General features: G+C 42.2%; 4 protein-coding genes across 5 annotated transcripts; 1 reads left to right on the forward strand and 3 right to left on the reverse strand.

The window, feature by feature from the left end:
• Positions 1-178: 178 nt before the first annotated feature.
• On the reverse strand, positions 179-3824 carry rab5b (RAB5B, member RAS oncogene family). The gene is made up of 6 exons (XM_053328817.1): positions 3748-3824; positions 2623-2939; positions 2317-2468; positions 1848-1970; positions 1153-1246; positions 179-941 (listed from the first exon to the last, which is right to left on the reverse strand). The coding sequence occupies exons 2-6, from the start codon at positions 2786-2788 to the stop codon at positions 826-828; spliced, it is 651 nt and encodes a 216-aa protein (XP_053184792.1). The 5' UTR covers positions 2789-2939; positions 3748-3824; the 3' UTR covers positions 179-825.
• A 1256-nt stretch (positions 3825-5080) lies between these two features.
• lcmt2 (leucine carboxyl methyltransferase 2) lies at positions 5081-10190 on the forward strand. 2 transcript variants are annotated; one of them, XM_053328768.1, is made up of 14 exons: positions 5081-5223; positions 6014-6138; positions 6495-6576; positions 6691-6871; positions 7015-7171; positions 7328-7517; positions 7685-7792; positions 7948-8035; positions 8197-8424; positions 8597-8842; positions 8937-9034; positions 9138-9325; positions 9468-9603; positions 9808-10190. In XM_053328768.1, exons 1-14 carry the CDS (start codon positions 5176-5178, stop codon positions 9970-9972), a joined length of 2040 nt encoding a protein of 679 aa, XP_053184743.1. In that variant the 5' UTR covers positions 5081-5175; the 3' UTR covers positions 9973-10190. The 2 variants fall into 2 exon arrangements, with proteins under 2 accessions (XP_053184743.1, XP_053184744.1); XM_053328769.1 differs by having other exon boundaries at positions 8206-8424.
• A 110-nt stretch (positions 10191-10300) lies between these two features.
• On the reverse strand, positions 10301-11929 carry crygs2 (crystallin, gamma S2). The gene is made up of 3 exons (XM_053328593.1): positions 11921-11929; positions 11351-11593; positions 10301-10614 (listed from the first exon to the last, which is right to left on the reverse strand). Exons 1-3 carry the CDS (start codon positions 11927-11929, stop codon positions 10342-10344), a joined length of 525 nt encoding a protein of 174 aa, XP_053184568.1. The 3' UTR covers positions 10301-10341.
• A 2423-nt stretch (positions 11930-14352) lies between these two features.
• tbccd1 (TBCC domain containing 1) lies at positions 14353-19947 on the reverse strand. Its single transcript, XM_053328602.1, has 9 exons — positions 19790-19947; positions 18846-18910; positions 18489-18755; positions 18145-18303; positions 17779-17895; positions 16674-16923; positions 16351-16537; positions 15738-16268; positions 14353-15210 (listed from the first exon to the last, which is right to left on the reverse strand). The coding sequence occupies exons 2-9, from the start codon at positions 18906-18908 to the stop codon at positions 14997-14999; spliced, it is 1788 nt and encodes a 595-aa protein (XP_053184577.1). The 5' UTR covers positions 18909-18910; positions 19790-19947; the 3' UTR covers positions 14353-14996.
• Between the last annotated feature and the right edge of the window lie 498 nt (positions 19948-20445).

The raw sequence follows: 20445 nt of genomic DNA on the forward strand, positions 1-20445 counted from the left end.
TCTGATGTGGGCATCGGCACAGAGGGAGATCAGGCAAGGACAGACGGGGATGAGGAACTACGGGATCATTCCGGGGCTGCAACATGTGTCAAATATTCACAGCGGGATTTGATTGGTTGAGGAGCAGGAAGAGGCAAAGCTCTTAACGAAGGAGATGAAGGAAGCAGGCGCAAACCTAAACATTTGGCTTCTTTATTTTTTGCGTATTGGCCCTTTTTTTTTTTCCCCCCTCCCTTCCTTCCTTTCTTGGCCACTCACCAACATGTGCTGCTCATTATTGTACAAGGTTACGCAATCAAATGACTGTGACTAAAATGATGCAAGGCAGAACTGACAAAAAGAAAATTCACAATTAGTGCTAAATACTAGAAAAAAAAAAGACTTGCCACTGTCCTCCACATTCTTTATTTGCCTTCTCCCACTGACTCAGTCTTCTTCACTATACCTCTCCTTGTGATTTCCAAATGCAGAATCTCAGTTCGTGGTCACAAGACGTAGATGTGAAACATCACATCGCTCTCTCGCTCTCTCCTCCATCTCTGTCTGCTCTTTCCTTCCTCTTATTCTTTCCTTTGGGTTCCCGTCGCCAGGTTCCCGTCACCGGGTTCCCGTCGCCGTATTTCCGTCTGCTCAAACAGGAGGCTGAATGGAGGGTGAGGTGGAGAGTGGATACTGGGTTTCCCCACATCAAGCCCACCCACTGTAAGTTGGTTGAAGGAGACAGGATGGTTGAAGGGCTGTGGTGGTGTTGATGGTGGAATACTGGTGATCGTGGTGGTGGTGGTCTTGGTGGTGGGAGGAGGCGGGGGGGGGGGTTGTCCAGGTCTAGTTCCCACCACAGCAGGCTCGGTTTGAGTGGGCATCTGGGTCCTGGAGGTTAACTCCCCGGTGTCGTGCTGCATGTGTAGGGTTTTGGGTGTCTGTTTTTGGCATCTTTTTTGCTGTATTGAGAAGACAAAATAAAAAATGGTGACATATTTATCTCAGTTTATATCAAGGAGGAATTATTGAAAATTGATATCTGGCAATGTCTGGTAATCCCTTCAAGAATTCACACCAAATTTCATAACCTTACATAACCTTAGTCAGCAGAGAAAATTATTCCTATAGCCTAAATCTCATTTTTGGAACATTAACATAAGGGAATCTCACCAATAGCCAGGAAGAGCTCATTGACGTTCATGGCTGTCTTTGCAGAGGTCTCCATAAACAGCAAACCGGTGTCTTCAGCATACGTCTGGGCTTCCTTTACCACACATCACAAACAAATGCAAATGTAACATCAGCAGCTATTTAAGCACCAAGAAAAAAGCCTGAAATATATCTATAAATAGCACTTTGACAACTATAAACACATATGAGCTGTGAAGTGCCTTCTCTAACAAATAAGGCTTTCTAACAGAATTGCAGATAAAGGTGCATTCAAGTGCTTTTCCGCCAGTATTTGTATGTAAATGTGCGTTAAGCCCAAGATACAAAAACATCACCGCAGCTTGATTTTAACAGATCCTTGAGAGGCATTTTGTAAGCTTTTTGAAAAATTGTAATCACAAGCACGCACCTAATTTCCACTCCTACATTTACCCACAGATGGACATACAATAAAAATGCTAATTCAGCTGTTTACATTTGAATATCTCCCCCCGATCCAGCAGTTTGTCAATTACAATAACTGCAAAGAAATAACTGAATTTCATCAAATTGTATTGCTAAGGTCCTCCAACATGCTCTTACAGCATCCATTGTGCCAATAATTATTACTCCAGCAGTGTTTGCCATTCAGCTTTGGAAAGGCAATCAGTTATGGGATGTTGCCCACAAACAGGAGTTGGACAGGAGTGTGTTACCTCATACTCCACTAGTCTCTTCTCTGCCAGGTCAGCCTTATTCCCAGCCAGAGCTATAACAATGTTAGGACTGGCCTGCCTCTGCAGCTCCTTCACCCAGGCCTTGGCTCTCTCAAAAGTCTCCTGCACAAACACAGCACCAAGGTCACACGTATCACCAACAAATGTAAACACTGAGCGAAAAATGAAGAGATGAATAATACATCGATATTAGCCCAGCGGACAAACTGCTCACCTCCTCAGCACAGTAACAATGTCAGATAATGTTGATGTAAGCATAGAGCTGGGCAGTATATAGCTGTGATATTAATATAGTAATATCAGATTGTCTGTGATATAGGTGATGTAGTTAAATGGCTTTACAGGCTGTGTTATAGAGCAATTAATGCACTTATTTGACTGTTTTAGTGGAGTGAATTAAACCCTGAATAGCTGACAAATTTCCCAGAATAATCTGTTCATAGCATACCGGTTTAGTGATGTCAAAGACCACGATAGCAGCCTGAGCCCCACGGTAGTACATGGGAGCCAGACTATGATATCGCTCTTGTCCTGCAGTGTCCCAGATCTCAAACTTCACTGTAGTGTCATCTAGACACACTGACTGGGCCAGGAATGCAGCTGGGACATACAAAGAAATAAGAACAGGTTACCAGGTACTCCTAAAACCTTCCAACTTCTTTGCTTCACACACACACACACATACACACACACACACACACACACACACACACACACACACACTCATGCACTGTTCACACTTCCCAGTCCTCACCTCCAATGGTTGTCTCTTGAAACTCATCAAATTGTCCCTTGACGAAACGCAGCACCAGGCTGGACTTGCCCACGGCCATGTCACCCAGCAGCACCAACTTGAACTGGCAGATCTTGGTCTGTGGTAGTGTGCCGTTGGAGCGGCCACCACTCCCTCTGGAGCTCATACTGACCTGCGTAGGAGACAGCAGGGGGGCTGGGCCTCCTCCCTGGAGTGGAGACAGGTAATTCTGGGATATCACTCACTTGAGCTGCCTTCAGGAGTGTAGTCAAGTCTCACTGATGACGTCTTTGCGACTCTTCTCTTCTTGTTTTTGTCTGCATTGAGAAGTGAAAGGTTTGGTTTTGCTGCGAGATTATGCCTGACCTCACACACGTACACACAGTTCCTCTCTAAATATGGGTTTTGTAAGGAAGGTGGAGATCTGACATGACATCAAGAAATATCAAGTCTCAGGTCTGTGTTGGAATTGCAGTGCTTTGCATTTACCAGGCCTGAATACCGACTGTGTTCTTACCTCATACACACTTTTATTTATTTCTCAAGGCAACAAAAGCTTCTTCCAGCAGATCAATAATATCTGAAGACTGGAATTTAACAAAGAACAGGAGGGAGGGTTCTTACCATGAAACCATTAAATAGTAGGACACAGGTTTGCATTATCACTGCATTGCTTTACATCTACCAGCCTTGAATGTCGACTGTGTTCAAGGAGTTTGAGCTGAAAATACCGTCCAATGCCCAGCTGTGACAGTAGAGTTTAATAGGGACGCTGCACCTCCTCACAGACAACAATGCTGAACATCCATCACTGCAGCAAATTAGTCACTGACACAGAACTCAACCTCACCGTCATGTTGTGATGTGACTTGACAGAGGGAAATTGCAATTTCCCTGCATTCCTGCACTGTGACACAATTGACGTTACTCCCACACTAATGTTATCAGATCATCACCCCTTATCGTGCGTTTCTGTGCTAACGGGACACCGCGCCGATCACTCCGGTCAGACGAGACTAAACTGAATCTAAGCTTTATATTTCCGACGCCCAGTTCACAATAAAAGTATTACCTGGTCATCTGAATAATGTGGGGCTACTGAGAGAGAAACAGAAAAACATTTACCGTTGAAATGGACGTGTCAGCAGCGCAGGTATCTGAGGCGTTTAGCCTGACTGTTGACAATTTGGCTACATCAGCTGGTAACAGCAAATGTGAACACTTCCTGTAAAGTGGCGCAGGCGCACTGAGTGCCGCATTGTCAAGCTTGTTCAGATCACCGCATTACAAACAACGGTTACTTTACTGACTCATATTAATGTTACTACGGTAATTCGACTAGTGTTAACATTGCTACTACTATTATTACGGTAATATGACTACAGTTAACATCACTACTACTACATTACTATGGTAATATGATTACTGTTAATATGACTACTACTATATTACTACTGTTAATATGACTACTGTTAACATTACTACTACTATATGACTACTGATAATATGACTACTGTTAATATTACTACTACTACTACTACTACTACTATATGACTACTGTTAATATTACTACTACTACTACTACTATATGACTACTGTTAATATGACTACTGTTAATATGACTACTACTACTACTACTACTATTATATGACTACTGTTAATATGACTACTGTTAATATTACTACTACTACTACTACTACTACTATATGACTACTGTTAATATGACTACTGTTGACATTACTACTACTACTACTACTATATTATTACTGTTAATATGACTACTGTGGATATTACTAGTATTACTAATATTCATTGTTGGGGAGTAACAGTTACAAAATATAAAATATCTTTATTTTATATAATTATTATTTTATATTCCAAAATCTACATGAACTAATGAATATATGTTCAAATGAGAGATAAATCTTGCTTTATAAGAAATGATCTCCCTTATAAATCATGTCAGTATCCATGAAAAACACCTGAACTTACCCTAACAGCTGAAAACATTTGTTAGAAAATTAGAAAAGTAATCAAATGTAAGAAGTTACATTACATTAAGTTATTGAAATAGTTACATTACTTACATTTTAAATAGAGTCATCTGTAACCTATTACATTTCCAAAGTAACCTTCGCAACCCTGTTAATATTACTACCACCCTATAACTGCTGTTAATATGATGACTACTATTACTTGTTCAGTTTCAACTACAGTTTGTCAACGGAGGACAACACATTGTAAATTACAATAAACAGTACAGTGAATAATTAACATTACCATAACAGCCCTGTATTCATAGATTCATACATGGTCAAATATGTGAATAATGTGAATGGGGTTTGACAGAGAGCCTCCAGGCCGCTTGGGGCGCTGAAGCTCAGATCATGGAACCGGCCACTCGGAAGTCTTCACCAAGTGATGGACTGTTTGAAATGTTTTCCTTAGTGGAGGAATACTGAGCAGCTTTCATATCCTCTCATGTAATACACATGTATAAAATGGCCTGGACTGTAACTTACCTGTTAGGTGAAACGACAGCTCACTGACATTATGCCAGCGACAAACAGAAAGAAGCAGAAGCAGGGGAGAGACACTGCGGTGAGCTTCATTATTATTATCATCATTCATTAAACACACAGCGAGCTACACTTGACATGTATTACAATTGTTTTTAAATGTATTTTCATTCCATGCCATTTTATAACACTTCACTACAATATCGGAAATACTTTGTTTACTCTACTACACTTATTTGACAGCCAAAAAAAAAAAAAAGATAATGTTTTATGAAGAGTTTAAGCTTCAATGTTAATGTTTGCCATATACAGGGACATTTTGTCTGCAGTACTTTCACATTTGATGCTTTAAGTACATAATCTCAATAATGCAACTGTACTTTTATTTAAAGATTTCCTTTAGACATGTATTAAGACATGTAAAAATACAGGAACAAATTACAATGATAAGTCTAATTTGATTCTTTTCATAAATCAGTGTAAATATAACCATTATATGATTCAATGTTAAAGTCCATAAAAATGGAGTATCCTTTTTGTCTCTCATTAAAACTTCCCGAATCTATGAATTTGCAAATATGTTTCATTTCATAAGTGTAATTACTAGATATATTACTGCATTACTACATTCCTATATATTCAGTGTTTGTGCACTGGAGGCTTCAAGTTTCGACATCACACTGACTTGTGTAAATTGAATATTGGACCAGGATTAACTCAAACTGGTTGTGATGTCACAAATCCTTGTCATAGGCCCGCCCCAAAAAAATTTATTTTTAGTGAGCATAGAGAAATTTACAGTATGTTTGCAGTAAATAAAACTGAATACAGAGATAGACATTCAAGCTTTTAACGGCTGTTGCTTTACCCAGGTACAGGGAACCAATGACAGCAGTGTGGTGAGCAAGGTGTCTGCTGCAGCACAGGGCTACTTCCAGGATGCCTTCCTTCAACACTTTGTCTCCAAAGTGGCCAGGAGAGCCCCGCTTATTAACAGGTGAGCAGGACTATCAGTCTTGTCAAAATGTTGAGCATAAAGTGATGTCTTGATCAACAGTTAAAAACATAAAGATATTCAGTTTACTATCATGTAGTACACAGAAAAGCTTCAAATTTGAGTAGCTGCAATCAGCAAATATTTTGGCATTTCTGCTTAAAAAAACACTTATTATTTGGTTATCAAAGTAGTTGCCCATTAATTGATTGATTAATCGATAGTATTGTTGCATCTCTACAAATCAGTGTCCACCAAGTATCCACCAAAGGCCATAGTAAATGTATTTATAACATATAATAATTACAGTAATAATGTGTTATACAAATTAAAGCCTTGACATTAATTGCATGTTTTAGGGGTTACTATGTTCGCTGGAGAGCTGTGGACCACTGTATAAAAATGTTTCTACAGATGACTGAAAACTGCCCCGTAAGACAGGTAAGTTAACTTTATATTGTCACTGTCACTATTTTTTATAGACAGTTTGAATATATGTGTAATTCACTTGTTCTTTTCTTGCTTCCTTTGTCATTATGTTTCCCCTTTTTCTAGATTTTGTCTTTGGGCGCAGGGTTCGACTCTTTGTATTTTCGGCTACATGCGGATGAAGCACTGGACAGGGCTGTTGTGTTTGAAGTTGATTTCTCGGATGTCACACGGCGGAAGGCTGCTCTCATCGCTTCGAATAGTACACTGAAGGGCATGCTAGACCCCGATTTACCTTCTCTTACAGGTTACAGTTTCAATCTATGTATTTTCTGTTCAGAAGTCCAGCCAAAAAGCCATATGTTATACATTTTTCTAGATTCCCTAACTCTGTGTGTGTGTGTGTGTGTGTGTGTGTGTGTGTGTGTGTGTGTGTGTGTGTGTCTTTAGGCCCTTTATATGTGTCCAGTAGTCAGTACCGTCTGTTAGGTGTGGATGTTAGAGAGGACTCTCAGGTGGAGGAGGGTCTGGGGGCAGCTGGGGTGGATTGGACTGCCCCTACTTTAATTCTCTCTGAAGTGGTGCTTACCTACATGGAAACACAATGGTAAGCACAATATATACATAAAATATGAGCTAGGACTTCATAAGCATGCATTAAGATTCTGTACAAGGTACAATAATGACATGATTACTTGCAGACTATATCCGTGACAACAGTTATGTGAGTGTTTGTAGAAGTTGTATGTTGTGTGTCCTCCAGGTCAGATGCCGTCATTAGTTGGGCAGCAAAGCTCCTGCCCCAGTCGCTTTTCGTGATGTATGAGCAGATCCACCCTCGTGATCCTTTTGGTCGGATCATGCAAGATCATTTTCTAAAACTGAATTCAACTCTACATGCCCTCCAACAATACCCAGACACTGCTGCACAGACACACAGGTTCCTGGACAAGGTCAGTATGCAGACACTATACTTATTACTGTGTCTCGTCAATGTTGACACACTTTTAATAAAATATTAGAGCATATGCAACAGATGTGGGGGTTTTTGTGAGTAAAGCTCAAATATTTGATCTAATAGCGTGCTGGTGTTTCAGTATATGGGTTTTTTTGTCCTCAGGGCTGGGAGCAGTGTGTGTGTCTGGATATGAATGACTTCTACCTGAAGCTGGTTCCTGAGGAGGAGAGACACAGAGTAGAGAGGCTGGAGCCTTTTGATGAGTATGAGGTTAGCCTTTGAAATGTGTATGCATTTTCTTGTTTTGTGATGTTGGTCCTATTCTCTGTTTTATACTTTTATAAAAAAATCACACCATACTTTACAGCCATAACATTCAACAGAATGATTATTCACAGTGTTTGTCTGTGTCTCTCCAAACTCAGGAGTGGCACCAGAAATGTTCCCACTATTTCATCCTCACTGCATCTAGAGGTTCTTTGACAGCACAGGCTTTACTCACACACCCTCCAGGTAGTTTTATTATATCTTTGATTTCATTCGTCATCTTCTGGAAGTCAGAATGCATTTTCTAACTATGTGTTTCTGTTTTTCTCTGTGTGTGTGTGTGTGTGTGTGTGTGTGTGTGTGTGTGTGTGTGTCTGTGTGTCTGTGTGTGTGTTTGTTTTCCTCAGCATCATCAGTGTCATCCATAAGCCTATCTTGGAGCCCTGTAGCTCTGGTTGTGAGGACAATACCAGTTAGTATAGAGGGGCTGGGGATGGCATCCACCTTGGTGAACACAGGGAAGGTTCTGTTAACAGGAGGCTCCAGCAGAGTAGGCAGGGGGGCAATAGCTAGGGTCCTCCTCAAAGGCCTCGAAGGCTGGAGATCTGTCAGTGTGGAACCCTCAGTAGATTTGGGTGAGAGTGCTTTGTGCTTTCTTTTAATGAGCAGTTTGTTTTTGTCAGTAGGAATTTTTCACTCTTACACTACAAAGAGAATGTGCAAAAAATAGGTATAGGAATAGTTGATTTCAGCTTGAAACTTTGCTTCCAGTGTGAATTGTTAGTCATTGTGTTGCCTTTCCACCAGGTGTCCGATTATACCACACAGCAACCCCTGTCCCTGGAGGGGGAACTGTGGTATACGGAGGTCGCTCCTCTCCACTCAACCCAGTTAGAGGCCTTTTCAAAGTAACACTTCAGTCCTGTGATCCACTTGGTTCTGTAAACTCAGAGGACCGAGATACAGTGAAACTTTGTGAGGAGCAAATAGACTATACGGGTGATCCACCACCACCAAGATGGAGACACACTGCTACAATGGTCAGCCACAAAGGTAAGTTAGGAACTTCTCTCGCTGCCTCTCTCTTTTCTTTCCCGTCTTCCTTGCTTGCTTATGATACAATCAAGTCTTATCTTTTTCTCTATAGGCAAAGACTTCCTGTTTGTGTTTGGTGGAAAGAACGAGTCAGAGGCTACTCTGGGTGATAGCTACTTCTTGTGTCTAGAGCAGCAGCACTGGACTGAGGTTTGCTGCTCCTCTATACATTTGGTGTCTTTATGAATAGATGTTAAGAACTTCACACATGCTGACTGCATTTAATTACATTGTGTTTATGTATTATTTACAGATCCAATTACAGGGTGCAGCCCCAGAGGCCCGCCATTCCCATTCAGCATGTCTATACCAGGGAGGTGCAGTAGTGTTTGGAGGACTTGGGAAAAGGGGAGTGCCACTGGGGGATACAGTAATATTAAGGCCCATTGAGAGAGGCTTCTGCTGGGAAAGAATAGAAGTGAAGCCATCTCCTTTTCCCAGGTGTGTGGCTCCCAAAATTACTAGCAGAACTTAAACATGGCTTATTCTCTAAAAAACAAAAATTCATCCATCTTCACATCTATACTTATGAATACCATCCACTAAACAGCAACACAAGCTGATGTTCTGACCTTTGTTTTAGATACTCCCATTCTGCCCATGTGATTGGTGAAAAGCTGGTGGTGGTGGGTGGAGTTTGGCTGCATTCAGATGGTGTACCTGGTGTTGTTGTGATCAACCTCACCACAGGCAGCAGTGTGGAGTTCGGCCTGGACACGGTCAGTTTACATTTATTGGATCTAATGGATGCACAGCAATGGTTCTGAGCATACTGTATGCATACATGCACCTCAGGATCTAATGGCTTGGGTTTAGTGGGTCTCTGTTGGGGCAGTGAAGTTTCAGTGTTTGTGGAGCATCAAGAGGGATCCATTAGAAATGATACTGAATAATAAATTGACTGTGTATGCTATCATCTACAGACCTCAGTGCCATGGCCTCTGATGCTCCACTCCTTCTGCTCGGAGCTGACGGACCAAAAAAACCAAGAGCTGCTGCTGATTGGTGGAGGAGGAAACTGTTTCTCCTTTGGGACTCATTTCAACCCTCAGCCTGTCACTGTGGACCTGAGACCTGTGCTGGGATAAAGTATCTTCTTTGAGACTGAACATGAGCTCGAATCAGCCACATAGTTAAATACATAAACTTGAATTATTTGAGGAATTTTCTGTAGAGCTTACTTCGCACCTTATGTACACTGTTGAAAGGACCAGACATGCGTTGATGAGTTGTGAATGTTTAAGTGTGCAAGTGTGTAAAAGGATCAAAATACACATAACACATAAACACATCATTGACAGAAAACCCAAAGAATGTTGTTTGCTTACTGGACAGGCTTTTATTTGGTTGACCTCAGTTCAAAATCATAAATTGAGTCAAACATACAGTAGATTCACAATGTCCTGTCTTAAATGATAGCAGGTCTGTTTGTTTGACATGTTTGGATGGAGGGTAAATCATTCAGTGAAGCGCCTGAAGGACTGGACTGTAGGGCTGACAGCGCCCCAGTCGCCAGGCTTGCGGTATTCCCCCTTCTCCAGGAAGTACTGGCGCCCGCGGTAGTTGGGATGCTCGTAGAAAACCCACCAGCCGTCAAAGACCTTACAGGAGTTGACCTCCCTCCAACGGAACTTCTCCAGGAGTGAGGGACAATCCTCCGTGGCCTCAAAGGCCTGGCCCCCGAAGTCTGCCTTCTCATACAGCTGCATCTTGTACTGGGACCCGCTGGTCTGGAAGGTGACGGGAGACGGTAGGGGTTTGGGAGTGGAGAGTGGTGGAGGGGTGGTTAGTGCAGGGGGTTGGGAAAGAACGGGCAGGGGATGTGGGGTGAGAAAAACAAGGAAGGAGGGATATATAGGGAGATGAGATTTGCATCCAACGAAAGAGGAAAATCTCTTTTCAGCATTGCATGTATGATGAGTCGTCATGGTGATCTAGCCTTTGTACAGGGTTTGTACTCTGTATTTGGCATGGTCTACCACATCAATTAGATAATTGACTTTAATCAGCACCACCCATTACTGTTTGCAGAGTGTTTGCTCATTGTTTTGTCCTTTATAAATAGTGCAAAACTACACATGCAGCTCGTGCTAGATTGATTTTTGTATGAAAGCAGTGTCCCTGAATGTGCCTGCAGGCAGTGGGTCGGCTGGATGTTAGCCGGACCAAAGCTTGATCATCCAAATAGACTGACCGAGGTATTGGCCTCCATTGACAAAGCCCTGCAGCCACTAGTAGCATCCACACTATAGCATGACCTCTTTCATGTGCCCATACTGTATTACTCCTTCGCTGGTTTTTCTCTCTCCTGCACTCTGTGGCTTTTTTATCAGTTCACCTAAACTTCTGAATGTTTACAGGTTTGTGGTTAATTAAGAGATCTACTTGCACATTCTGGAAGGGGGGTCAGGGTGTCGAATAGATCTCAGCAGCAGCAGATCAGATCATAGGCGATGGCGGACTTACAAAGTGGACCATCTTGCAGGAGCTGAGGCGGTCGTTGAGGCCCATCCAGCGCTGGTACTCTGGGTACTCCCCCCTGGTCAGGACATACTGGTATCCCATGTAGTTGGGCCTCTCGTACACCACCCAGGCCCCACTCTCCACTCGGATGGAGTTGCAGCGGCTCAGGTAAGCGTGGAAATCAGAGCAGTCGCTGTCGCACTCATAGCGGCGGCCCTGGAAGTTCTTGTCCTCGTAGAAGACAATCTGAAGGACAACAGATGACAGTGTGATAAATTTCTTAATAGGTCATTTAACTTGCCTCAAAAACATTCTGCTGGCAATGGTTTTCCAGTGCTCCAATGACCCGGGCACCTTTAACCATTACCTGAATAAAAGAACTCAAACCCCTAGTACCTCAGGTAGGTGACCAATCCAGTCAACAAATCTACCTGGAATCCATTTCAGATATGCTTAATCCCCAATAAGACCTGCAGAGAAACCATCCTATTATACTCACCACCTGCATGCTCTAATGTTACATGAGTATACCTATGCCCATGCCAGTATCAGTCCCACTTTGTCTTAACTCACCCTGCCCATGTTGGATAAAATTTGTGGGATCGCCTTGGTGATGTTAAGTGATGGTTGTAGTGATTCCCCTGAGGTCTCGATGTTGCACTGGACCACCACCAGTCCCTTTTATATCCCTGCTTTCCCACGTTTATAAACAGCAACAGTGGAGGCAAAAGGGGAACAATCGCTTTGTCATGAAAATGAGATCCAAAAATTGAGTCAGTGATTCTAGTGCTATTCAGTTTTTCCAGAAAAGCGAGGAAGGATTACGGCATAATGGCTGGGCATGGTAAGCGTCCATTGACCCCACTTGTCTACTGGCTGGGTTCAGTGCCCACCCCTCTCTCCCGTTCTCGCACCATGTTACACATGCCAGCACCACCAGCTTGCCCCCACCTGGCGAGGACCTGCCAACTCATGACTTATTTCTGCCTTATGGATGAATCCAGATACAGCAGTGTTCAGTGGTGGACGGACTACTCAGATCCCTTCCTTACAGTAATGAAAAGTAGCAATATCATAGTTTTAAAATGCACCATTACAGGTGAAAGTCTTACTTAAGAAAATCTTAACTGAGTAACACAGGAGTACTATTAGCAAATATAATGAATGTATCAAAAGTAAAAATACTCAATGAAGTGAGTGGTATTTCTTAATCTGGATGTTTTTATTGGATTATTATAAGTGATGTAGTCATATGTAAGCAACATTTGAAGCTGGTCAGTGTGGAGCTGATTTTCACTCTATATTGGAGGATTGTTCAGTATATTGCAGTGTCATAATTACCAAGCTCAAATGTTTTATATGTAGTTTTAACAGCAAAGTAAACTATATATTATCCATCAAATAAATCTAGTGGAGCACAGTGTTTCCTTCTGAAATGCAGTGAAGCAGACGTCTAAAGAAGCATTAAATGGAAATACAAGTACTGCAAAATTGTACTTACTGCAGTTACATTCCACCACTGCTAGTGTTGCATAGTACTATTTGTAAGTACTAAATGAACTTCTTCAAGAAATGCTTCCCATTATACCAAATTTGGAGTCAGTTTTGGTAATACAATGGCAAAGACAGAATCACAACACACAAATGAAGCAGGAGATGACGTGGTTTTAGTCAGTCTTTATTCATTATTTTATTTTGTACAATCAAAACTATATTGTGCTCTTCATACAGTAACTGCATAGTGGCGCCTGCATTCAAATCAAAGTTAACGTTTTTTTACAGTGTAATCACATCTTGAAAATTAAGACACTCCAGCATTTTGAAAACTTGCATGGTAATTTTAATTTGACACATCTCAACAGTACATATTTTCCTTCACTTCCCATAAGTAACTAAATGTTACCCTGAAGATGAAGCTGTTCAAGTGAATGTAGTGCATGCCCCATTCTGTACATGCTGTAATGAGTAGAAGTGCAGGAACAGGAAGTACACTTATAGGTAAAATGCTAAAATAAAAAAAAAGATTCTGGGGGCATTTTCAATTGATGAAAATTTATCTCACTATAATGCTGATAAATATACATATTCATACAAAAATATGCATATAGAAGCACATCTGGCAGCAATTCTGCAAACTAACCATGTAAAAAATGACCCCAGGTGACACATGTGACTGAATACATACAGCTGCTTCTGTTGTACTGAAAAATGAAGGATAAATCAGCACAAAATCACAGATGCTGCAATGTCATTCATGTTGTCATTGTGGCAATCACAATTGGGGCATGGCAAGAAATTCAAGAGGCATATACAGCCCAAAGAGAGCAGAGCAGCTACAGGTATCTGTTGTTCACTGTAGACTCACCTTGTTGTACATAATTAATATTTATCAGTTTTGGACAGTAGCCTTCAGGTTCACACACATGCCATTTAACTGCAACATATACAGACCTGTTCTTCATCTGTCTACTTCTGTTTCCTGCCTCTCTGCACTTTAACCTGTTGAATAAAGGCAACAAAAAAGAAATGCCAAAAATGACCTAAAAGAAAGGTTTTAGATTGTGCAATCACTGGTACCTACAATAAATTAAATTAACATCCCTTACTTCACAAAACAGAAAAAAAAGTTTACAACCTCAATAAAACAGAGAAATACTAGTTCACTTCTTTCATATCCAAAGCGCCAAATATATTTAACATCTACATTCTCCAGCATATGCCAGCTACCATTAATGAAATTAAAAACAAAAAAAACCCAGCATGTAGATTTTTGTTTTTTGACAGACAATAGCATGTTGTCTATTCACATAGACATAAGCAATCACCTCAGACTATATGGAAGATGTCAACAACTGTCTTGGTGCTCCAGGAACATGACCATTGCAGAGAGGTGGAATAACAATGAGAGCTTCAAGTTTAAGTAGCACTAAACATTACGCCTCCAAGATATCTGACTGTTTTTTTATCTTGAAATAAAAATTAATAACTTTATTACACCCAACACTGAGTAGTTCATTATAATTGCCAAAGTATCTCTTCATGTAGATTTTGAGAATTATTATACATTAAGGAGCTATTAATGCCTCAAGGACATGTTTGTCTGACTGACAGGTTGCTCTAGTCTGTCACAGTCAATCATGGTGCTTGTCTTTCTGTATTCCTTCCTCAGCTTTACCCTTTCAGGCTTTAGCAACTGGAATTACGACAGTCAACCCACATCTAAACTTATTCATATTGTCACCTTGTAATCCTGTGATGACATCAACAATGTTACACCCTTGTTATTTTTACACCTCCCCTCAAGAAAAGTGGTGCTTGCGATGTTGTTTTGCAGCATGCCAATCCACTCCCTACTCTGTTTAGACGCGTTGAAGACTTAGCTGCCTTTTCTCAAGACAGGAATCTAAAGCAGCCCAAACCAGCCTTCCACTTGAGAATGAGTGGAGCATAAGTTGCTATAAAAGCTTGTTGAAAGTTGCATCAGTATCAGTAACAAATTATTAAACTTGCAGTAAACATCCTCCTCAGTTTGTAAGAACTTACAGAAGCCCCATGTGTCAACAAGACTAAGTGCAAACTGTCACGCTACCTTAATTTACAGGCACAATTATCCTGCTGTCAAAGCCCCAAACAAGAAAAAGCCAAATAATCAACAAGCCATAGGTGACTGTCCCACTGCCCGTCCAGTCCTAACATATTTGTTATCATTAACTTGGGGCGTGTCCGTCGCCGGCCCGCCAGAGGCGTTCGGATGGGCTATCGTGGGTGGGATAAGGCTGTCGAGTTCCTGCCTGTGCCCCGTCTCCAGAAGCCACTCGTGGAACTTGACCTCCACTATCTCCTGGAACTGACGCTTCTGCTCCCTGGAGAGAGAGAGAGAGAGAGAGAACACAAGAGAGGTATCAAGTACAACAGAAAAAAGAGACACTACTAAACAACAAAGAGATAGAATATGGAATGAATGAGGGACTAGTGTTAAATAACTATAATATCAAAGTCAAAGGGAGTTCAAATGAGTTCCCTGTTGCGCCATTCCCTATGCTTTTAGGGTCAGGTTCAGTGTAGAGCCCTTCGAGCAGGCTACACAATGTCACTACTGAACTCCATAATATCTCACCCAGTGAGTGGCTAACTCATATTTTTATTGATTTTTGGAATAACTGATCCATTATAACTTTCCACTGAACAAAAGTGCATGCTGGATGACTGAATAAAAACAGATTTCTAACACAATCACACACCAAAATTTGTTTTTTAATCCGGGGATAAGAATTTGGTTGAAGCTGTATATGCTTATAATACATCAAAGCAATTAAAGTGCTGTTAAATATTTCATCAAATGTAAACACTTTTAAACAATGATGAGAGGAGGGCCTGGTTTGCCACTCACTTGCTTAGCCGAGCCTCCATCACAATCTTCTGCCAGTTCTGTATCCTCTTCTGCTTTTCATCAACTGCTGCCTGATATAGAGGGGGCAATCCCCCCGGCACCTCACATGTGTCCCCCTCCATCTGGAAAGGCACAACCAGAGTGTGGAACTCAGCTGGGGGCAGAAGGCGGTAGCAAGCAGGGTCTGGATTGGAAGAGGTGTTGAGCGACGGGTTGACAAGGCCCTCAGCCCCCAGAAGCAAGGGCTGATCCCAGACGTTGGGGACCACAGCCAGTCCCACACTGGCCATATGATCCTCCAACGAAGGGTAGAACGTGTGAAAAGGCCCCAGGGTAATGTCTGTGTTTCCAGGTAGCAGCACAGGGCGGGTGGGCGTCAAGACGTGGATGGTGCAGCGCGAGGAGGCTCCGATAGCAATCCTGCCTGCCACGCACACCACCCGCACATTCTGACAGCTGTAAATGTGGACGTTGGTCTCAACAGGACCCAGAACCACTGTGCTGTCTCTGCATTTGTCCACGCTGACTGATCTGGAGGAGAATACACAAAAACCATTATCGATGAGTCCAAAAAGTCCTTAACACAATCAATCTGAATAGAAGCTAACCTTACCTGAGAGGTGACAGCAGGTATATGAAGGCATCAGAGCATCTGTGGATTTTGATGTTGGCACCAGTCAGCTTGTCAGACGTTTTGGCTAGGGTCTGTTTGAAGACCTGGGACATCAGCACCATTTTACTGCCAGGTGGAGCCATATGGGTGTTTCGGGCTATCTTGGCTCTCTTCATGGACCCCTCCGCTGGAATGTACAAACAGAGAACCAGAGGACTGTCAAAGAAATGTAGGCGGACCGATAGAGGAAGAGTGATGGAACCTTCCCCTCAGAAACAATGCTATTATTATTTGAAATTGCTGCTGAATAGCTTTGAGAATACCTTGTTGGGCCCAGGCTAGTTTCTTCCCCGAGCGCAAGCAGGCAGTTATCCCAAAAGGGTTGAGTGTGAGGCTGTGTTGGAGACAGGAGAGTAGCTTGTGCAGAGGGAAGGAGCGGTTGAGTGCACAGTAGCCAGCTGTTGTCTGGAGGGGGCCTTTGGTCAGCAGCCTGTGGACAGGCTGAACAACTCTGGCGTGGCTAGTTGAGCCCTCCAAGAGCAAGCCCAAGCTCCGCACAGCCTCCAGGGATATCTGGTAAAAACACAACTGCAATATCAGCTACAATGCATTGAAAGATTTGAAAAGTCATTTCTCATAGACATCATGCTTCATGCATGAAAGTTTCCTTATTTTTCTCTTATATTAGATCTTCCACAAAGCAATAACTTGAAAATAGGAACATTTTATGTGCCTGAAGCTATCACAAATCGCTCATTTTAGCCTGAGGAAGTGCGAGTTCATGAGATGTGATCATTAGCATAATCCATGCCCCTAAAATTGTGATAAGGTTCCATGTTCCCTTTGGTTTGTGGGCAAGTTTCATTCAAATAAGTTCCCAAAGGTTTAAAAAAACTGCGCAACTATAAATCCTGAACTGAAGGATGAATTATTTGACGTCAAGTTAGATATTAAAAGAAATCTTTCTAAAAGGAAAGCACTCTGTGATGAGTGGCAGTCATGTCAAAAACTAAAAAACCTTTAAGTATATTGGCAGCATATGATAATCAAAATATGGTAAACACAATATACATTTTGCATTGTTTGTTTTACTTGCACTTATGACATTCATTCATTCAAAAAGAGACATGATTGATGATGAAACCTGACTAAAAATATGTAATATGTGCCTTGCTTTTGTAGCATTGGAATTAGATTAGATTACTCTGAATAAGGAACAACACAACATTACATTTTTTAGTGTGTTGTTGTAAACTGAATAGCAGGGTGAACACTTAACTTTTTTGTCCAGCGGCCAAATGGCTAGCAAATGTTGAAATTTATCATAGTTTTTGGCAGGTGACTGAAGCAAAATCTACCAGCCACTTGCATATTTGGCTGGTGGCTGGTGCTAATTTTGTGCCCTGTTAAATAGGAATGCCCACAGACCTGGCAGTCTCGCAGGGCCTGTCCAGAGTGTGACAGTTGGCCTGGCTCCACGAGCAGCTCCAAAATCTCAGCTAGATGGCTCTGCACGAATGACAGGTGGGCCTGGTCATCCCAGTTCTGCTGAACCAAACCAGAACAAAAAAGAAGGAGTTTGAGATGCACATCACAAAGGGCTGAGAGTTGATGGCAACATTTGTGCAACAAACTAGATTACGTAAGTGCTTTGCACAGGAAAAGAGGTACAGGTCTCAGAATTACAAAGTAAGTTTCCACAAACATGCAATTATGTCATCATTTCTACAGCTGATAACATTTCCTGTTTGTGTTCCACAGTAACAATGATCTGTGACATGAAAGGGATGTGACCTTGTTCTGGGAGCTGGTCTTGGCCTCTCGGTCTGATGGAGAGGGGGAGCGAGTGCGGCGACTGGGCCACTCTTCACCGATCAGAGAGGTTCGCAGAGACACACGGTTCAGCTGCTGGATGTAAAGGAAGAGGAGGAACCGTAGTGTGTCCACAGACAGCTGGAGACAAAGAAACAAAAAGGGTGTATATCAATGTGTGGTCCCCACTCTCATTTGAGCACCGGCCTCAGGCAAAACACAACAATGCACACAAGCAAGAGATAAACACTAATTGAAACTATAGGATAGTGTTACATTCCTAGCTTAACTGGGCTACAGTGTACTCCACCCGTATCCTTTTTCACCTTGTTCCTTTGTTGGTCCAGCTCGCATTTTGAGGTGCACTGGGAAAGACACTCCGCCCACTCTAACCTCTCCTCAGGTGTGTGGCCAACATGAAGGTCGAAGGTCTCAAAGTAGAGCCAAGCGAGCTCTTCTGGAAGCTGTAGCTTTCCACATGCAATATGCCTCCACATTGGCCAGCCCAAAACAGGGAAGCAGCCATCCCGGGATCGCACGTAGCTCGCCATCTTCCGAAGATAGTGCAGGCCGAGCTTGGAAGAGGGGGCCACCTATGATAGCATTAGACTCTTATTATTTAACAACATTTGCATCCAATATAAGATATCAAAACATTAAATAGGTGAGCAGAGTATATTCACCTGTAGGGCACCCAGTAGGAAGGGTTCCATACGCGGCCATATGCTCACAAGGTCTGCCTCCATCTCTGAAGAGAATGGAAAGATATACTGGTAATAATTTTACAATTTAAAAAACAAATGTAGGCAAAGGCCTTCTGAGAGAGAGTGTATGATGTTGCAGGACCCGAAACACCCGATGACCCCAGGTTACATCACTGATGATGTGTTCAGGTGAATCAGAAGATGTATTCGATAACTGAATTATAATGTTGTCATCTTGTTTGTCAATGCTGTATTTCTGTATTTTGTGCTCTGTTCTGTACACACAACATCCATAGCATGGCCTGTCCTGGGAGAGGAACCACCCCTTCTGTCTTCCTGAGGTTGTTTCCTTATCAGATGGTCTAAGGAGAGAGGATGTTGTATTGCTATGCAGACTGTAAAGTCCCTTGAGGCAAATTTGTAATATTGTGCTTAACAAATAACACTACCTTGACTCCACTACTGATACAAGAACTAAATACCAGTCTTTGTCAATAACAGGCTGACCATACCACTGCAAAACCATACTAATAATCCGTTTGCACATGAGTGTTTATACATGTTGTTTATTTAACACAATGACAAAGACGTCCTGTAATCTGTAATGCCTCCGTGACGCTGTGACGCTCCCATGACAACTGACACCCAGGCTGCTAATGTCATCAACACCTGACACTGCATCATAACTTTGTGTGATAAGCTAGCTAATCAAGTTATATAGCTACAATGAAGCCCTGTTTGATAGCAGGTAAATACATAAACTGACTCTATTGTGACAGAACGTATAAAAAGCAGCAGAGGAATAAGTAAACTGGTGTTTTCTGTCCACGTTAACTTCACCAGTCCTCACATACAGTCGCTATCGTCAGCTAGCATTGTTAGCGAAGAAAAGGAGACCAAAGTTAGACAACTGTAGCTCTTACTTGCTTTCAGCTTCTGTCGTCGTCCAGACAGCGCGGTGTTCCGTCTCCGTGTGAGAGGGCTGGACAGGTCAGGTCACTCATAGGTGAAGATGGAGACGAGGAACAGTCCAGTCGCTGATGTGGTTTATTATGACTAGAAGCAGCTCTTTCTATTTGGCGCCCTCCAGCCTCCACTGTACACGGTCCCGAGCGGACATCTGTTGCGCGCAGCACTCGGGGGCGTGCAGCTGTCGGGGGCGCGCTTCAGCCTGCCCTTTGGGTCTGCATCAGACAGACCCTTTTCCCCTTATTTTCAACCCGGCAACGCACTTTTCGTACATTTTTGCAGTGGTACCGAACTAACTGGCCCGATTAAGTGTTTTGGTCGGACTCATAGACTTATCCAATCTACTTTATTTATATAGCACGATTTTAACAAACAAGGTTTTTCCAAAATGCTGCACAACAAGATAAAACACAATAAGTATATATATATAAAAATATATATAATATATATAAAAAATAAATAAATAGAATACACTGCCCGCAAAAGATGTACACATGTACACATACAATCAGTATATGGCAGCAGAGCCCTGCTATACCCCACCTGTCCAGCAGGTGACAGCATAATACGTGCATAAAGCAAGCAGCATCCTTGACTTTGCTTTTTGTTT

Source organism: Scomber japonicus, chromosome 11, assembly GCF_027409825.1.
Source record: "Scomber japonicus isolate fScoJap1 chromosome 11, fScoJap1.pri, whole genome shotgun sequence".
In the NCBI taxonomy this organism is placed as follows: domain Eukaryota; kingdom Metazoa; phylum Chordata; class Actinopteri; order Scombriformes; family Scombridae; genus Scomber; species Scomber japonicus.